Source organism: Boleophthalmus pectinirostris, unplaced genomic scaffold, assembly GCF_026225935.1.
Source record: "Boleophthalmus pectinirostris isolate CB_2022bp ecotype Guang Dong unplaced genomic scaffold, ASM2622593v1 HiC_scaffold_1, whole genome shotgun sequence".
NCBI lineage: Eukaryota > Metazoa > Chordata > Actinopteri > Gobiiformes > Gobiidae > Boleophthalmus > Boleophthalmus pectinirostris.
The window spans coordinates 3,800,158-3,820,157 of NW_026570970.1; the positions used below are offsets into that span (position 1 = coordinate 3,800,158).

Here is a 20,000-nt window from a genome sequence, read left to right on the forward strand (position 1 = left end):
AATGTAGAGAGTCTAAGATTTATAACGACGTATAACAACGCCCACGTGAAATATCGGCCCCTATCAGCAAGTGTATCGGCCGAGAGCCGATATGCTTCCAGGTGCTCATATCGGCCGATAATATCGGCCAGCCGATATATCGGTCGGGCTCTACTTCTTTCTGCTCCTTTTCATTCACACTGATGTGAGAAACATAATTATTTTATATTCATCTTCGTAATAATCGGCTCAAACAGAACAAAACACAACTCCAGGTCTGTTTTTGAGGAGGAAATAAGATCTTAACGTGGCTTAAAACTCACAATTTTAATATCAGATCTTTAAATCAAGTTTGGTAAGAAAAGTTTAAAAAAATAGATGAAGTTTGATTTATAAAGCTGCTGGTTTAATTTGATTAAACCTGAATAGAATTTCACTATTACTACGTTCCTTTCACATTATTTCCATCGCTGCGTTTCGTCGCGGTCGCTCAGATCCTTCAGCTTTATGTGTGGAGTGACCTACTTTTCTCTATAGGCCCGGTCCGGCTCTTTCACGCCCGCCGTAGGTGCACGTGGACGGGGTCAGAGCCTCGTGAATGTCCCTGGAGCTCCGGGAACAAAAGGAGCGGAGCCGGAGTGAAAGAGCAGGAGAGTGAAGGCGGCTGGAGGGAGCAGAGCTGAAGTTTCAAGCTTCATTTTGATACTAAAGAGTCGACTCGATACTCAGGCCCAGTGGTGGAATGTAATGAAGTAAAAGTAAAAGTAGTAAAGTACTGTATTTAAGGTAACATTTTAAGTATATGTACTTTAAATCCATGTATCATTTGTTCATTCGTTTTTCAATATAAAACCAAAAATAAGAAAACAAAAAACAACAGTTTTCTTCATTATTTGTCTCCAAAACCAAAATGAAAAAACAGATAATGATTTGTTTTTTCAGTTTTCGATTTTGTGTTTAAATGAAAAATAGAAAAAAAGGATAACGACCGTTTCCCGTTTACGTGACTTCCGTGACTGCGATGCCGGACTTTTGCACCGTGTACAGACTGAACCAGGACTGATCCAGGTCCGAGACCAGACCGGGACCAGACCGGGACCAGAGTGGACTCCGAGCTTTGACTCTGAGCCTCCGCGGGGTCCGAGCCTCAGCTTCGAGCTCCAGCCCTGCTGTGGGCTCTGAGCCTCTGGTCTTGGTCTGGTCTGGTCTGTCCTGGTCTTGTCTCTGTCTCAGGCCTACTCTGGTCCCGGTCTGGTCCCAGTCTCAGTAGCGCTCTGGTCCCGGTCTGGTCCTGGACCTGGTCCATTTGAACCAAAAGCTCTTAGTTCGGTTTGTTTTCGTTGGTGTGAAAGTGTCAGTCGGATGCTTTGCTCCACCTCGGAACCAGTCGTGGTTCTTGAGTGTGGAGGACTGGAGCAGCCCGTCCAGACCTGTAGTCCACAGAACATTCTCACTTTCCCCACACGGAACCAGCGCGCAGACGATGACACGGAACCACTCGGACCACTGGTCTCGGTCTCAGCTCCGCTCTGGTCCCGGTCTCAGTCCCGCTCTGGTCCCGGTCCCGCTCTGGTCCCTCTGGTCCCGCTCTGGTCCGTCTGGTCTGGTCCCGGTCTGGTCCCTGGTCCCTCTGGTCCCGCTCTGGTCCCGCTCTGGTCCCGCTCTGGTCCCGCTCTGGTCCCGCTCTGGTCTCTGGTCCTGGTCTCAGTCCCGCTCTGGTCCTGGTCTGGTCTCGGATCTGGATCAGTCCTGGTTCAGTCCGTGCAAACGTCCAGCATCGCAGTCACGGGAGTCCATTTTTCCATTCTTCATTTAAACATAAAATCGAAAACTGAAAAATCGAATCGTTATCTGTTTTTTCATTTTGGTTTTGGAGACAAATAATGAAGAAAACTGTTGTTTTTTCGTTTTCTTATTTTTGGTTTTATATTGAAAAACGAATGAACGAATGCTACACTTATTACTTTACTTGAGTACATTTTACAGTCTATACTTTTTACTTTCTACTCCACTACTTTTTTGAACAGGACTGAAAAGTAAAAACATTTTTTATTATAGTTAGAGACCTGTTGAAAAGGCCGAGGGTTTATTTTTAAAATGCATTTTTGCAGCGAGTCATCAGGCGTAGATCTGACCCGTGACACAGGATTCTGTTTCTCTATGAGGGAGCCTCTGTTCTGTCTGGTGTCGTGTCTGTGTCTTGTGGGATTTCAGTGGATTTCGGTCTTTCCCGGGGGCGGGGCTTGTTCTGTTGCTCGGGTTTGGTTTTATATCGGCTGTTGGGGTTTGAGACATTTCTTCTCGTCGTTTGCGCTCACTCTATTTGACGCATGTCTCTGTTGAGACGTGTCCAACTCACTCGTGTCGATTTGGCATCGTGACTTGTTTTGGCGCACGGTGATGAACTGTTTTGGTTTCTGACAGTGGCGCTTGTGTCGCGGCTTCATGTTAAACCGCACAGACAGCGGCGTTTTCTGCACTCAGGCTGCGCGCGCATCCACTGTGTCGATAAACACTGCGCACGTTGGTTCAAGCGTCATTACGATTGTTAAACGAGACGAGTCAGAGCGATGGAAGCTTCTAACATTCAGTCTCTTTGAGAGCGAGAGAGAGAGGAAAATAAACAAACATGCAAATAGAATTTATCGCGGCCGGAAAAGTTATGGAGCTCGTTAAAAGTTATCTTACAATTAACTGATTTATTGATTATCGTTACGGGCCTAACTATACGTCAGGCTCAGAGTCTCGACAATGGAGGGAAAGCGACGTAAGAGAGTTTATTCATATTTGTGGGGATCGATGTGTTCAGGACAAACTCGAGGAGTCTTATCGGAACCAGGCGTTTTTTGAAATGATTGTCAAAGGAATGTCCGAGCGCAGCTACAGTCGGTCCTGGCTCCAGTGTCGACGAAAAATAAAGATCCCGCGAGTCAAAACACAAGAAGGATAAAGATTCAAACAAATGAAGCAGCCTTGGACGTGTAACCTGAACATTTTACCAACAACTGGACCGGATTTCGGGAGACGAGCCCAGAGTTTAGGCGACTTCCTTCAATGCTCAGGCGGGACACTTTAGGGGCGTTTAAAGTTCACACTGGAGATCACACACAAGACACATTTAAATGGAAATGTGAGCAACCTCACAAAAAAAATCTAATTTCACAAAATTTATTTTTTGATTATCGTTACAGACCTAATCAGGCGTCAGCGCGGCAGGAATTTGGCGTTGATGCGGCGCGTCTTGAGCGTTCAGGGCGTCAGTGTCAGAGGTTGAAAAGCTGAACTTTTGGCGTCAACCAATCAGGGACGAGTATCCAGTGATGTAGCGGCGTTATTACCAGAAAGAAGGAGAAGAAAGAGAAAGACCAGTGAACCAGGGCCACGAGCCACAAACATTATTTCTGAATTATAAATATTGTGCTGAATAATTGACATAAATGTGTTATTTTGAACTTTGTGCACTAATAAATGGATAATGGTTTTATGTTTCATCGGCATGTAATCGTACCTCTTATATCGACTACATTTCTTGCATCGCTAAAGTGAGTAGGTCTCATGCATTTTCATTTTGTAAAGGAGCTCACGGGTCACAAAAGTTTGGAGAGCACTTCATTTGGACAACGAATCTTTATCCATTTTTTCATTTTGGTTTTGGAGACAAAAAAATTAAGAAAATAGTTTTGTTTTTAAATGTTCTTATTTTTAGTTTTATTTTGAAAAGCGAATGAACGACGATAAACGGATTTAGTTTGACTCCTAAACTGTAGAATGCATCTTCTGGACAGAAAACCCAGGTGGAGTTTATTCTGTTTTTTGCTTGACCTGGATAAAAGTTTTTGTTCCTCTGGTGGGACTCGGTGTTTGGCAAAGTCCAGTCCCAAATATAATCCGATTTAAAGATTTCTCCTCCAGGTATTTGGCTCCAGTCTCACTCCTCATTGTTTTTCCTCCGAGAAACAAAAGACCATGTGGTTATTATCTGCCTGGAATGTTCCACAGTGTGACATTAAACAGCTCTACCTGCCCTTTATTCAGTTACAGATTACAGTTAACAGATAATACTCCCTACAACCGTACAGCAACTCAGATAATACTCCCTACAACTGAACAACAACTCACCCTCATGTAACAGATAATACTCCCTACAACTGTACAACAACTCACCCTTATGTAACAGATAATACTCCCTACAACTGTACAACAACTCAGATAATACTCCCTACAACTGTACAACAACTCACCCTTATGTAACAGATAATACTCCCTACAACTGTACAACAACTCACCCTTATGTAACAGATAATACTCCCTACAACTGTACAACTCACGCTTATGTAACAGATAATACTCCCTACAACTATAAAACAATTTACCATTATGTAACAGATAATACTCCCTACAACTGTACAACAACTCAGCCTTATGTCACAGATAATACTCCCTACAACTGTACAACAACTCACCCTTATGTCACAGATAATACTCCCTACAACTGTACAACAACTCAGATAATACTCCCTACAACTGTACAACAACTCACCCTTATGTCACAGATAATACTCCCTACAACTGTACAACAACTCAGATAATACTCCCTACAACTGTACAACAACTCGCCCTTATGTAACAGATAATACTCCCTACAACTGTACAACAACTCACCCTTATGTAACGGGTAATACTCCCTACAACTGTAAAACAATTTACCATTATGTAACAGATAATACTCCCTACAACTGTACAACAACTCAGCCTTATGTCACAGATAATACTCCCTACAACTGTACAACAACTCAGATAATACTCCCTACAACTGTACAACTCACGCTTATGTAACAGATAATACTTCCTACAACTGTACAACAACTCAGCCTTATGTCACAGATAATACTCCCTACAACTGTACAACAACTCAGCCTTATGTCACAGATAATACTCCCTACAACTGTACAACAACTCACCCTTATGTAACGGGTAATACTCCCTACAACTACTTTATTTTTATATATTTTTATACTTATACTTTTGTATAATTATGTTTTATTTGACATGAGCCTCTTCATATTTTTGCTGCTTATTTTGAATTTATTATTATTATTTCTATTTACATTTTTTTTACTCTTTGTTATTATATTGTATTAGTGTTTTGTTTTTTGTTTGTTTTTTTGGATGAGGAAACAAAATGGCGTCTTTTGTTTTGACTCAGACGAGTGTATTTGAACCTGATCGATCCGGGGACGCGTGAAAGTGCGAGGCCTCTCCTGTTTACTTGTTTGTGTTTCATAATCGTGTTTACGCTCACTCCAAAGTCCAGAGTCTGCCCTCACCGCACACACACACGCACACACACACACCCCGACACACACACACACTCACACACACACACACACACACACTCACACACTCACACACTCCGATACAGCAGTACAGGGACCGCCAGGACACGACGACGAGGAACTAGGAGAGAGGTCAGCATGTTGGATTGTTTTGGGGTTGGAACAGTCAGAGGAAACATCGTCTTCGTCGGTGAGTTTTTATTTTGTCTGCGAGATTAATGGAAATTTGAAAAGACGCAATTACCAAATCACAAAAGCTGCGATTTTTGACGTACCGTCGTTTCAAAATCTGTCGTTTTCTGCTTTTGGTCACGTTCTGAAATGCGACGAGGAACAACCCAAACGTATATTTTTATAACTGCATAAAAGAAAACAGACTTCCACGAGTGATTTATAAATGATTTTCACACTCATGAACTTACTTGAAACAAAACACAGACATATTTGGTATCTCTGGAAACCTCAGACTCACCCTTATGTAACTGATAATACTCCCTACAACTGTACAACAATGCTCCATGCTGTTCCTGATTGGCTGTTTTCTCCGTGCTGTTCCTGATTGGCTGTTGTCAAATAGCTGTTCCTGATTGGCTGTTTTCTCCGTGCTGTTTTTGATTGGCTCTTTTCTCCGTGCTGTTTCTGATTGGCTGTTTTCTCCGTGCTGTTCCTGATTGGCTGTTTTCTCCGTGCTGTTTCTGATTTGCTGTTTTCTCCGTGCTGTTTCTGATTGGCTCTTTTCTCCGTGCTGTTTCTGATTGGCTGTCTTCTTCGTGCTGTTTCTGATTGGCTGTTTAATCCAGCGCTGTTTATGATTGGTTAGTTGGCATATACTCATTTCTGACTGGTTGTTTTTTCAGCAGTTTTTCTGATTGGTCAGTTGCCTGATAGTTGTCTCTGATTGGCTGTTGTCTCCATGCTGTTCCTGATTGGCTGTTTTTCCATCACTGTCTCCGATTGGCTGTTTTTCTCCGTGCTGTTCCTGATTGGCTGTTTTTCCATCACTGTCTCCGATTGGCTGTTTTTCTCCGTGCTGTTCCTGATTGGCTGTTTTCTCCGTGCTGTTCCTGATTGGCTGTTTTCTCCGTGCTGTTCCTGATTGGCTGTTGTCTCCGTGCTGTTCCTGATTGGCTGTTTTCTCCGTGCTGTTCCTGATTGGCTGTTGTCTCCGTGGTTGTCCCTGATTGGTCGCTTCCTCCGTGGTTGTCTCTGATTGGTCGCTTCCTTCATGGCTGTTTCTGATTGGCTGTTGTCTCCGTCCTGTTTCTGATTTGCTGTTTTCTCAATGCTGTTTCTGATTGGTCGGTTGCCAAATAGTTGTCCCCGATTGGCTCTTTTCTCCGTACAGTTTCTGATTGGTCGGTTCTTAAAATAGTTATTTCTGATTGGCTGTTTCCTCCGTGCTGTTTCTGATTGGTCGCTTCCTCCGTGGCTGTCTCTGATTGGTCGGTTCCCAAATAGTTGTTTCTGAATGGCTGTTTTCTCCGTGCTGTTCCTGATTGGCTGTTTCTCCGTGCTGTTTCTGATTGGCTGTTTTCTCCGTGCTGTTCCTGATTGGCTGTTTTCTCCGTGCTGTTCCTGATTGGCTGTTGTCTCCGTGCTGTTCCTGATTGGCTGTTGTTTCCGTGCTCCTGATTGCTGTTGTCTTGCTGTTCCTGATTGGCTTTGTCTCCTGCTGTTCCTGATTGGCTGTTGTCTCCGTGCTGTTTCTGATTGGCTGTTTTCTCCGTGCTGTTCCTGATTGGCTGTTGTCTCCGTGCTGTTCCTGATTGGCTGTTGTCTCCGTGCTGTTCCTGATTGGCTGTTGTCTCCGTGCTGTTCCTGATTGGCTGTTGTCTCCGTGCTGTTCCTGATTGGCTGTTGTCTCCGTGCTGTTCCTGATTGGCTGTTTTCTCCGTGCTGTTCCTGATTGGCTATTTTCTCCGTGGCTGTCTCTGATTGGTCGCTTCCCTCGTGTTCTTTGTGATTGGTCGGTCGTCCCCCCCCCCCCCGTGCTCTCTGTGAAGGTCAGGGCGGATGCTGCGTCGCCATGGAGACGTGTGAGTGATGCCGCGGGGACGGCGCGTGGGGCTAAATTGGGCCTTTTGTCGGGGGAGCAGCTGTCACCCAAAGGCCCTCCCCCCGACGGGTGTCAGCGGGGGAGCACCCTAATGAGGAGGAGGGGGACACATGGGGCCCGGGTCCTGCGGGGAGGGGGAGGGAGGAAGAGGAGGAGGAGGAAGAGGAGGAGGAGGAGGGTTTCATTCATGTCAGGGCGACACAGGAGGAGTCATGGAGATCTGCACGAGATATTTTTAACTCTACAAAAAGGTTAGACACATATTTACTGTGGTGCTGGCAGTCCTGGTTTAGTCCTGGTTTAGTCCTGGTTTAGTCCTGGTTTAGTCCTGGTTTAGTCCTGGTTTAGTCCTGTTTAGTCCTGGTTTAGTCCTGGTTTAGTCCTGGTTTAGTCCTGGTTTAGTCCTGGTTGGTTTAGTCCTTGGTTTAGTCCTTGTTTAGTCCTGGTTTAATCCTGGTTTAGTCCTTGTTTAGTCCTTGTTTAGTCCTGGTTTAGTCCTGATTTAGTTTATTTAGTCCTGGTTTAGTCCTGGTTTAGTCCTGGTTTAGTCCTGGTTTAGTCCTGGTTTAGTTCTGGTGTAGTCCTGCTTTGGTCCTGGTTTAGTAAAGACATTTGTCCTGGTTTAGTCCTTGTTTAGACCTGGTTTAGCCCCAGTTTAGTCCTGATTTAGACCTTGTTTAGTCCTGGTTTAGTCCTGTTTTAGTCCTGGTTTAGTCCTGGTTTAGTTCTGGTGTAGTCCTGGTTTAGTCCTGGTTTGGTCCTGGTTTAGTAAAGACATTTGTCCTGGTTTAGTCCTGGTTTAGTCTTCTTATAGTCCTGGTTTAGCAGAGACATGTTTAGTCCTGGTTTACTTGTAGTTTTAGTCCTGTTTTAGGCCTGGTTTAGTCCTTGTTTAGTCCTTGTTTAGTCCTTGTTTAGTAAAGACATTTGTCCTGGTTTAGTCCTGGTTTAGTAAAGACTTGTTTAGTTGTAGTTTTAGTCCTTATTTAGTCCTAGTTTAGTCCTGGTTTAGTCCTGGTTTAGTAAAGACATGTTTAGTCCCGATTTAGTCCTAGTTTAGTCCCGATTTAGTCCTAGTTTAGTCCCGATTTAGTCCTGGTTTAGTCCTCTTATAGTCCAGGTATAGTAAAGAATTGTGTTCTGGTTTAGTCCTGGTTTAGACCTTTTTCCTCCTTGGTTTTGTCCAGATCTTTTCGGTCTGTTTTTTTTCTCTTCGCTTATCGTTGACGGTGGAAGTGAGAAAGACAAAAATAATCCGTGGGACAGAGGAGAGATGTGGATATTGGACTTTTAAACTAGGACCAGGACTTTTAAAGTAAACCAATCTGAAGGTGCACAGAAGTATTTTAAAAAAGTCGTGGGATAATTAAAGGTTGTATAGAGGATTTTTTTAAGGGAAGAGAAATACAGCGACAGTCCTTGTGCGCGTTCAGAATCACTGTTGAAGTTTCCTGTCTAGAAGTAATTCAGCGACCGACGCGTCAGTTTTTAGACCCTTCGTCTGCTTCGGTCGCGCCATCGCTGGACGAGATCTCCAAGAATCACCTCAGTTTGGCTTTGCTACTTTTCCACTTCTCTTCTTCTTTCAGCGACCTCAAAAACGGACTTTCTTTTGCGGCGAACCGGTCGTGGATTCTCGTCCGCCGTCGCGACAAACTTTGTGCGAAATGCGAGGAAGCGACAGTTCGAAAAAGCCTCTAAGAACCGCTGCGTAAACCACGTAATCCCCGCGCTCCGACGAGTCAGTTACACTAGGGAGTTTGATTGACAACCTAACAGCCAATAGAAAATGAGGGAGCCTCGTTTTCTATTGGCTGATGTTTATCTGGCCTCAACACGTCCACAGTTGATAGATTTTCGTTGTTTTTTTTTTTGTCATCATAATTACAAAGCTGCTGCGTCTCTGTAATGGTATTTTAATCTTTCACTGACAGTTTGAAACAAAAAAAAATCCTCCATACAACCTTTAAGTGGAGGCTTGTTGGTTTGTGGTGCAGTTGTATTTTATCTGCAGTTGTTCTGTGTGTGGCAGAGACGAGCGGCAGCTGTAGAGGCTCAACTCACTGACCACAAGAAACACACACACACACACACACCACAAACACACACACACACACACACACACACACACACCACAAGAACACACACGAACCACAAACACATGCACCAGGCGTGTCCACGAATGTCCACTCCTCTGTCCCTCTGATTTAGACCTGATTTAGTCCTGGTTTAATCCTGGCTTCGACCTGGTTTGTCCGGATATGGAGTTAATCCCTGTTTAGACCTTGTATAGACCTGGTTTAATCCTAGTTTAGTCCTGATTTAGCCTTGGTTTGTCCTGGGTTTAGTCTGGATATGGAGTTAGCCCTGGTTTAGTCCATGTTTAGTTCTGGTTTAGTCCTGGTTTAGTCCTGGTTTAGTGTGCTGTGGTCCAAGACAAGAAAAGTATCTGATGAAGGCTTTTTTTGCCGAAACGTTATTTTGTTAATAAAATAGTATTTGGACATCGGCCAACCGAGTGTGCTATGCATTTTTTCACCCTGATTAGTCCTGGTTTAGACCTGGTTTAGACCTGGTTTAGACCTGGTTTAGTCCTGGTTTAGTCCTGGTTTAGTCCTTGTTTAGTCCTGGTTTAGCCCTGGTGTAGCTCTTGTTTAGCCCTGGTTTAGTCCTTGTTTAGTCCTGGTTTAGTCCTTGTTTAGCCCTGGTTTAGTCCTTGTTTAGTCCTGGTTTAGTCCTTGTTTAGCCCTGGTTTAGTCCTTGTTTAGTCCTGGTTTAGTCCTGTTTTAGCACTTGTTTAGTCCTGGTTTAGTCCTTGTTTAGCCCTGGTTTAGTCCTTGTTTAGTCCTGGTTTAGTCCTGGTTTAGTCCTGTTTTAGTCCTTGTTTAGTCCTGGTTTAGTCCTTGTTTAGACCTGGTTTAGTCCTTGTTTAGTCCTGATTTAGTCCTGGTTTAGTCCTACAGACTCTATACTGTAGTGAAATATACTGATTTACTCGACAGGCCGTGTGTGTGTGTGTGTGTGTCTCTGTGTGTGTGTGTGTGTGTCTCTGTGTGTGTGTGTGTCTCTGTGTGTGTGTGTCTCTGTGTGTGTGTGTGTGTGTGTGTGTCTGTGTGTGTGTGTGTGTCTGTGTGTGTGTGTGTGTGTGTGTGTGTGTGTGTGTGTGTGTGTGTGTGTGTGTGTGTGTGTGTGTGTGTGTGTGTGTGTGTGTGTGTGTGTGTGTCTGTGTGTGTGTGTGTGTGTGTGTGTGTGTGTGTGTGTCTGTGTGTGTGTGTGTGTGTGTGTCTGTCTCTGTGTGTGTGTCTCTGTGTGTGTGTGTGTGTGTGTCTGTCTCTGTGTGTGTGTGTGTGTCTGTGTGTGTGTGTGTGTGTGTCTGTCTCTGTGTGTGTGTGTGTGTCTGTGTGTGTGTGTCTCTCTGTGTGTGTGTGTGTGTCTGTGTGTGTGTGTGTCTGTGTGTCTGTGTGTGTCTGTGTGTGTCTGTGTGTGTGTGTGTCTCTGTGTGTGTGTGTGTCTCTGTGTCTGTGTGTCTCTCTCTGTGTGTGTGTGTGTGTCTGTGTGTGTGTGTGTGTGTGTGTGTGTGTGTGTGTGTGTGTGTGTGTGTGTGTGTGTGACTCTGGACCGGATTAAAGGATCAGAGTTGATAATGTCTCCTCCTCCTCCTCCTCCTCCTCTTCCTCTTCGCCTCTTTGTCCGTCTTCATTCTCATCGTTTCCTGAGGTTCTGGTTTTATCGTGTTAAACCCAAAACAGCACAGGATTCATCATTTTGTTTATCTGTAGTTGTTGTTTTGATTCTTTGGAACATTCCCTGGGGGGTGTGACGCTAACTGTAGGCACTGCTCTGTCTGAGGCTTTACTAGACTTTAATTTGAGCTTTATTAACGCTCGTATCGATCCAAGACTCCCGAAAACCTGCTCTTTAAATCCATTTTGTGTGCTTTTATTTTCTTGAGTTTTCAGACAATTTTGAGAACTTTTTTTTGACAGTGTTCCGCTTACGTGTTCATTGTGTCACCGCGGTAACTGCTGAACATTTCGCCGGCGTGACGTCATTGCAAAATATAAATTGTTAAGTGTTTTTTGTTTGTTTTTTTCATCGTGTGTGTATGAGGAAGTGCACTGTTGGCATGCTGGTTGTCGCTGTGCTTTACCGTGATGGCAAAACTTTGTGAAAAGCGCTTATATCAGTGACTAGAATGATCGGAATAAGGTTGACAAAAATATCAAAAATCAGAGCTGGGTTAGTGTTGAAACTACATACTGTATTTTTTGGACTAGAAGTGGCTCCGGAGTACAAGTTGCACCAGCCAAAAAATGCGTAATGAAGAAGAAAAAACATATATAAATTGCACTCTTTTGGGGGAAATTTATTTAATAAAATCAGAGACAAGGAACCGACAGTTTGTGTGTAAAGTCAAGTTGTAGTAAAAACAATAGAAAAGAGAACAACAGACTGTTAACGTCACATATGTGTCCAGTCAAGTGTTAACGGAGGGAAACAGGGTCAGATTTTTGACATTCAAATGTCTCTTATTCAGAAACTAGAGGAACTATTGAAATAAGTAAAGTATCAGAATGTAGGAAAGAGTTACACTCCAACAGGGTCAAGTTAAACCTGTGAGATTCTTTCAAGTTGTTGACAAAAAATTTAAAAACTCACATCGGTAACGGAGGGAATGAAATATGCAGCACTTTTTGGTCAATAAATCCAAACAGTGATAACTCTTGGTTCTCACTTACATATCCTTAACAAACTGGTTTGAATATTTGCTTCATATAGTTTTCTACCATATGGTACAAGATTAGGTTGAAAAACCTCTGACTTTTTGACTCATGAGATTTTTATTAAGAAAGTTCATGGTAACGGAGGGAAAAGTAACGGAGGGAAAATTGTACAAACAAGTAGAAGGTGCAGGATTTTACATCATTTGTCGCTTTTTTCTTCTGAATACTTTAATATTACTTCAAAATGAAAGGAAACAATTTCTATAAAATATGTCAGTCCTTCCAAGAACATTTTTATCATTTTAAATACATTTTTAAAAAAATAATAAAAATCCTGTCCCTTCATCAACAGTTCAAAGATGGAATAACACAAGATATGATGATGAAATACAAACATTTATTTACATGATTTTTGGGTCTTTGAAATTTGGGAAATAATTTTTGTTCCATGTTTCATACATGGTCTGTTTAAAACGTATGGAACTTTAGAACCAAAAATGGTCCAGAAAAAAGGTCAACAGTTTCATAAACTAGAGTACATATGTATCTGTTCAATACATTTTTATATCAGATGCATTAACTAGAATTTTTGACCTTGTTGTTTACTTCTGCTTGACCGGGCCCATATTTCACAGTTCTTCAGATAAACTATAACATAAACAACAGAACAGAACAAGTTTAACAAACTCTCCATCTCACTCCAAATCACTAAATCCATTCAATTCTTCATCCTCGGTGTCACTTCTGAGCAACTCGGCCTCGACCTCCAGAGGAGAATTATTAGATTTATTAATTATTAGAATTATTGGGTCTTTCTGAATCTCGACAGGATGGTTTCGGTGTCACTGAAGTCCAGGCTTTGTCCATCCATCCAGTGACTTCAGGAAAGTTTCATGGTGCATCCTCCCGGTGTCACAAGTTTCTCTCTCACTCCAAACTTTCGATTTCCGTTTTCAGCTGCAGATTTCACGACTCGCAGTTTGTAATCTGCAGAATCTGAATTTGTTTTTGGGTTCATTTGTGTTCAGTCTTCTCAGTCTTTGTCTTTATAAGTTTAAAGTTTAAATGTTAAATTGTTCAGTGGTGCAGAAGTAACGGTGCGATCGACTGACATGATACAGACAGGACAGAGGCTCTTTCTGCAGGAGACATGCGCAGTAGAGCCAAGTGACAGTGGTACAGGAGGAACAGGAGCAGCAGAGACTCACACACAAGACTAGAACCTCTCCACACTTCACCAAAAACATTTTAATATAGAAGTCGCACCGGAGAATAAGTCACAGGAAACACACAAACCAGGAACAAAAGTGACACTTATATCCTGAAAAATACGGTTCATACTCATTTAGAAAGTGTTTTTAGAGTCCTCGAACCTAAAAGTGCACTGTTAACATGCTAGTTGTTCGCTTTACCACGCCGACAAAACTCCGCTCCGGCCTCTGGAAGTCGTGAAAAAGCTCGTAAGCGAGGAACGACTTGGGACTTCGGTTTCAAACGTTGCGTTTTTTTGTTTGTTTTTTCTCATTAGTCGTGATTGTCTCCGCGGCTCCTCCCCCCCCTCGCCCCACGTCACCGGCCCGGGCTCGGAGCGCCGTCCCGGGGGGGTGGAATTACAGCTCGATTGTCTGGTCTCTGGAAGAAGGGCCGGATTTATTGGACATCTGATCGAGCGTTCTCCCCTTGCCCTGCACTCTCAGCAGAAACCTACATAATGCATGAGGCCAGGAGGGAGCTCGGGTTTCAGACTACATCCAGGACGCCACAGGACGGAGACGCTTCTAAACACAAACACACACACAAACACACACACGGGCGGAGGAACCTAAAGCCAGCCGTGCCAGGAAGCAGCCTCAGTGTACCAGCGGGTCACCACATCAACACACAGATGAATGATTAAAGACTAAAGTAGAGAAACGACTAGAATGTCTCCAGAGGTTGAGGCGGAGACTCTGCACCGACGGATACAACGAACCTGCTTCCTCCTGCCTTACAAATACGACGTGAGCGAAGTAGTAGTAATAATAATAAACAAACTTATAAAGACGATTGAGAAGACTGAACACAAATGAGCCCAAAAAACAAAATCAGATTCTGCAGATTTACAAACTGCGAGTCGTGAAAACGGAAATCGAGCAGCAGAAAAAAAAAAGTTTGGAGTGAGAGAGAAACTTGTGACACCGGGAGGATGAACCGTGAAACTTTCTGAATCCCGACAGGATGGTTTAGGACAGAGGAGAGAGGACAGAGGAGAGAGGACAGAGGAGAGAGAGAGAGAGGACGAGGAGAGAGGAGCGAGAGAGAGAGGAGAGAGAGCAGAGGAGAGAGACAGAGGAGAGAGGACGAGAGGACAGAGAGGAGAGAGGAGAGAGGACGACAGAGGACAGAGGGAGAGGACAGAGGAGCGAGGGCAGAGGACAGAGGAGAGAGAGCAGAGGATAGAGGACAGAGGGTAGAGAGAGAGGACAGAGGACAGAGGAGAGAGGAGTGAGGACAGAGGAGCGAGGAGAGAGGAAAAGGACAGAGGGAAGAGGACAGAGGAGAGAGGACAGGAGAGACAGGGGACAGAGGAGAGAAGACAGGGGATAGAGGACAGAGGAGCGAGGAGAGAGGACAGAGGAGAAGAGGACAGAGGAGAGAGGACAGAGGAGAGAGGACAGAGGAGAAAGGACAGAGGGTAGAGGACAGAGGAGAGAGGACAGAGGAGACAGGACAGAGGAGCGAGAGAGAGGAGAGAGGAGAGAGGTGATGCTCTGGCCTTTCCTTGTCCCGGGCAGCTGTGCCAGATGTCCCTCTGTCCCTCTGTCCCTCTGTCCTCTGTCCTCTGTCCCTCTGTCCCTCTGTCCCTCTGTCCCTCTGTCCTCTGTCCTCTGTCCCTCTGTCCTCTGTCCTCTGTCCCTCTGTCCCTCTGTCCCTCTGTCCTCTGTCCCTCTGTCCCTCTGTCCCTCTGTCCCTCTGTCCCTCTGTCCTCTGTCCCTCTGTCCCTCTGTCCCTCTGTCCTCTGTCCCTCTGTCCCTCTGTCCCTCTGTCCCTCTGTCCCTCTGTCCCTCTGTCCTCTGTCCCTCTGTCCCTCTGTCCCTCTGTCCTCTGTCCCTCTGTCCCTCTGTCCTCTGTCCTCTGTCCTCTGTCCTCTGTCCCTCTGTCCCTCTGTCCCTCTGTCCCTCTGTCCTCTGTCCCTCTGTCCCTCTGTCCTCTGTCCCTCTGTCTGTCCTCTGTCCCTCTGTCCTCTGTCCCTCTGTCCCTCTGTCCTCTGTCCCTCTGTCCTCTGTCCCTCTGTCCCTCTGTCCTCTGTCCTCTGTCCTCTGTCCCTCTGTCCTCTGTCCCTCTGTCCTCTGTCCCTCTGTCCCTCTGTCCCCTCTGTCCTCTGTCCCTCTGTCCTCTGTCCCTCTGTCCTCTGTCCTCTGTCCCTCTGTCCTCTGTCCTCTGTCCCTCTGTCCCTCTGTCCTCTGTCCTCTGTCCTCTGTCCCTCTGTCCTCTGTCCTCTGTCCTCTGTCCTCTGTCCCTCTGTCCCTCTGTCCCTCTGTCCTCTGTCCCTCTGTCCTCTGTCCTCTGTCCTCTGTCCTCTGTCCTTCTGTCCCTCTGTGGACGTGAAAAAAAAAGATATGAGGCCCTGTTTACATGTTCACAATATTTCTAAAAACAGAGACATTTCCCTTCGTTTGTTCTCATCTTTTACACGCAAACGGCAAATTCATCTCTGAAAACGAATAACCGTGTCTTCTTTGTGCTCCGCAGGTGACTTCATCGCCCACTCTTCTTCGGTCCCTGCGCGTTAGCCCGGCACCCGTCCCCCGGCAGGCGGCCCATGCACCCTCACGACACCATGGGTAGTTCCCCAGAGGTGCTGTCCTGGACCTCGTGCCCGAGCCTCCTCGTGGGCAAGCTCAAGGAGGAGCTCAAACTGTCCGTGGTGGGCGACGCCATGAAGAAGTCCTCCAACAACTCCCAGAACTCCCCGCAAGCCCCGCCCACCACGCAGACCCCGCCCCCTCAGATCATCACCGACCTGGCCCCGCCCACGCACCTGCCCGCGCCCCTGCTGACCCCCGTGGCCGACGAGGACATGCTGGGAGGCGTGAGCCCGCAGAACGTGGCGCTGAGCGTGGACTCGACCAGGAGCGAGGGCGGACACTTCGACAACAGCGTGCTGCAGCTGCGCGAGCACGAGGAGGGGTCGCCCGGGTCCTGCGAGCACGGAGGGGAGGGCGGGGGCGGGCTGAGCGGAGGGGAGGAGCAGACGGGGGAGGGGGAGTGTCCGCACCATCAGGGAGGAGGAGGAGGAGGAGGAGGAGGAGGGGAGGAGGAGGAGGAGAGGAGGCACCAGCACCCGCACCCCGACGATATCAAGCTGCACTTCCAGAGGGCGGGGCCGGGCCAGGGCGGCTTCCTCGAGGGGCTGTTCGGGTGTCTGCGCCCCGTCTGGAACATCATCGGGAAAACCTACTCCACCGAGTACAAGCTGCAGCAGCAAGGTGAGGAAACACCCGAGCAACACAGGATCAAGAGTTCTGTTTAAAAGTTTAGTTTTGTTCATTTTTAAACCCACGATACGACCTACGCTGCAAAAAAAGAAAGATGTAAACACTTAAATCTATCAGAAAATTATTTAAAAGTGGTGAAATGATCCGTCCATGCAGCAAGATCATTTTACTTTTTACTTTTTTACAAGTTGTCTTAAAATAAACGACCTCTAGACTAGAATGAAGCAGTCTGGGGTAAGTGTTCATGGGCTGGAAATAAGTTTAAGTTTGAGATAAACAAACTTAAAACCAGTTTATAATCAGTGTTCATGGTCTGATAATAAATTCACAGATTCCAAATTCTAGATAAAATGCTTTAAATTCTGCTAAATTTGAGATAAACAAACTTAAAACCAGTTTATGATCAGTATGAAGGGCCTGATAATAAATTTAAAGATGATAAATTCTAGATATAAGTCCTTGAAGTCGTACATGAGAGTAGGTCGTAGTCAGTCTTCGAATCTGTATCACTGAATCTAAAAACAAGTGAAGTGTTGCCGGGGAAAACTTTGGTAAATAGATTGTAGCTTCTTTGAAACATTTATTGCCTAAATTTAAGATTTTCAGACTAGTTGAGTTGTGCCGTCGTCCGTGTGGTGAAAGTGAGAATGTGCAGTGTTCCTTTTCCCCGCGCTGGTTCTGAGGTGGTGCAAAACCTCCAGACTGAAGAGTAAATCCAGTTTGGTTGGTTTTATGTCGTTCTGAGCATCCGTCCTTTGTGCTCTTGGTTCTTCCCGGGGAAAGTTCTTCTCAGGCCGAGGCTCCTGACATGACTCCCCGCTCCAGCTCCTCTGAGCCCGGACAGAACCGGAGCTGCTCCCGCTGGTTCAGGACTCTGGTTTGGATCTAGTCCGACTTGGCTAAAATCAGGACATTTTTGAAGTTGAATCAATTGAATAGACTATTACCTATTGCCATAAAATGATTTGGTTCATTATTTAACAAATGCTGGTTGCTACGTGAACACGGGGAACACCAGGACGTCTCTGTGCCTTTCAGGTCCTGAACAGACGTACGCAACCCCAATTTTGACTCATTCTGGAGCCACATGTTCACACGTTGGTTCTTGCTCTGATCTTCGTGTGTTTCATTCTCTGTATTGGCCATCGTTGGCAAAATATTTGATAATGACTCGCGGCTGCGTCTGAACAACAATCTGTTATTTCACGAGTTGTACAGCGCGTCATTTCAGGCAGAAGAGACGCGTTTCCTCCCATGATGCATCTAGAATAATTAGTTTGGACTTGAGTTCACGTTCACACCAGAGGAACCGCACGAGAGTTTGGCATTTGATGCAGATTCAAGCGAACCGAGACCACCTCTTTTTTGAGGTTGTGGTCCGCTTGATTTGATCCGGGTCTGAGTCCGATAGACACTTTCACACCAACGAAAACGAACCGAACTAAGAGCTTTTGGTTCGAATGCACCAGCTACTGTCAGTGTGAAAGCATTGAAACAGTTTTTGGTGTGGAAAACAGTCTTTAGTCTGTATTTGTCTTAGCCCTTGTCTCTGACGTTGTGCCGTGCGCTTGCAGACATGTGGGAGGTTCCGTTCGAGGAGATCTCGGAGCTGCAGTGGCTGGGCAGTGGGGCGCAGGGGGCGGTGTTCTTGGGGAAGTTCCGCTCGGAGGAAGTCGCCATCAAGAAAGTGAGAGAGCAGAAGGAGACGGACATCAAGCATCTGAGGAAACTCAAGCACCCCAACATCATCAGCTTTAAGTAAGTCCTTATATTACACTTTTTAAATGTTCAGTATGATGCTATTTTCTGATCTATGTTCTAACGTAGTTTCCTCATCAAAAACAGACCTGGAGTTATGTTTAGTTTCATTCACACATGTTTAACACACAAACCTGCAGATTTAAGAGTTCTTCTCTCAAACTAAAAACACTCTGTTTCGACCTTGTGATGTCATGTGGTGATATAGGAAGTGCTCCACTGTGTTTCTAAACTCCACACACCTTCACTAGAATCATCTGGATGATTTCACTACCGCTTTATGACATCACGAGTTGGAACAGAACATTTTGAGGTCTGAAGATGTAGACATAATAATAAGAAAGTGTTGGGCCCAGTCAAACAGAAGTAAACAACAAGGCCAAAAAATTCAAGTTAATTCATCTGATATAAAAATGTATTGAACAGATACATATGTACTCTAGTTTATCAAACTGTTGACCTTTTTTCTGTTCCATTTTTGGTTCTAAAGTTCCATCCGTTTTAAACAGACCATGAATGAAACATGGAACAAAAATTATTTCCCAAATTTCAAAGACCTGCAAAAATCATGTCAATAAATGTTTGTATTTCATCATATCTTGTGTTATTCCATCTTTGAACTGTTGATGAAGGGACATGATTTTTAACAAAAAAAATGTATTTAAAATGATAAAAATGTTCTTGGAAGGACTGACATATTTTATAGAAATAGTTTCCTTTCATTTTGAAGTAATATTAAAATATTCAGAAGAAAAAAGCAACAAATGATGTAAAATCCTGCACCTTCTACTTGTTTGTACAATTTTCCCTCTGTTACTTTTCCCTCCGTTACCATGACCTTTCTTAATAAAAAATCTCATGAGTCAAAAAGTCAGAGGTTTTTCAACCTAATCTTGTACCATATGGTAGAAAACTATATGAAGCAAATATTCAAACCAGTTTGTTAAGGATATGTAAGTGAGAACCAAGAGTTATCACTGTTTGGATTTATTGACCAAAAAGTGCTGCATATTTCATTCCCTCCGTTACCGACATGAGTTTTTAAATTTTTTGTCTTGAACTTGAAAGAATCTCACAGGTTTAACTTGACCCTGTTGGAGTGTAACTCTTTCCTACATTCTGATACTTTACTTATTTCAATAGTTCCTCTAGTTTCTGAATAAGAGACATTTGAATGTCAAAAATCTGACCCTGTTTCCCTCCGTTACCACTTGACTGGACCCTGTTACTCAAACATGTGAATGGAACAAAACACAACTCCAGGTCTGTTTTTAATGAGGGAACATTCTAGCAAGAGTCAGTTTAGCGACATAGGGGCCGTTTAACCCCGTGTGTGTGTTGTTCAGGGGGGTGTGCACGCAGGCGCCCTGTTACTGCATCATCATGGAGTACTGCGCTCAGGGTCAGCTGTACGAGGTGCTGCGTGCGGGCAGGAAGGTCACGCCCCGTCTGCTGGTGGACTGGGCCTCGGGCATCGCCAGCGGAATGAACTACCTGCACCTGCACAAGATCATCCACCGAGACCTCAAGTCCCCCAAGTGAGTCCTGTTTGACCGAACACGCACACACCAGGGTCTGCCACACTCAAGGAACTCAGGGTCTGTCTCTGGATGCCCAACCTGGCTCCTAACTCCTGGGTCAGACTGAGGTGCAGAGGCTGCAAGATTAT

The 20,000-nt window shown here is 45.0% G+C and overlaps 1 protein-coding gene across 1 annotated transcript in view; it reads left to right on the plus strand.

Annotated features, from left to right (window-relative positions):
• The window catches only part of si:ch211-45c16.2 (mitogen-activated protein kinase kinase kinase 13), a 98,402-nt gene that overhangs the window by 53,323 nt on the left and 25,079 nt on the right, over positions 1-20,000 (plus strand). The window contains 3 exon segments of the mRNA XM_055152966.1: positions 15,828-16,564; positions 18,148-18,331; positions 19,678-19,869. Of these exon segments, the coding sequence (XP_055008941.1) occupies positions 15,898-16,564; positions 18,148-18,331; positions 19,678-19,869 (1,043 nt within the window). The 5' untranslated portion in view covers positions 15,828-15,897.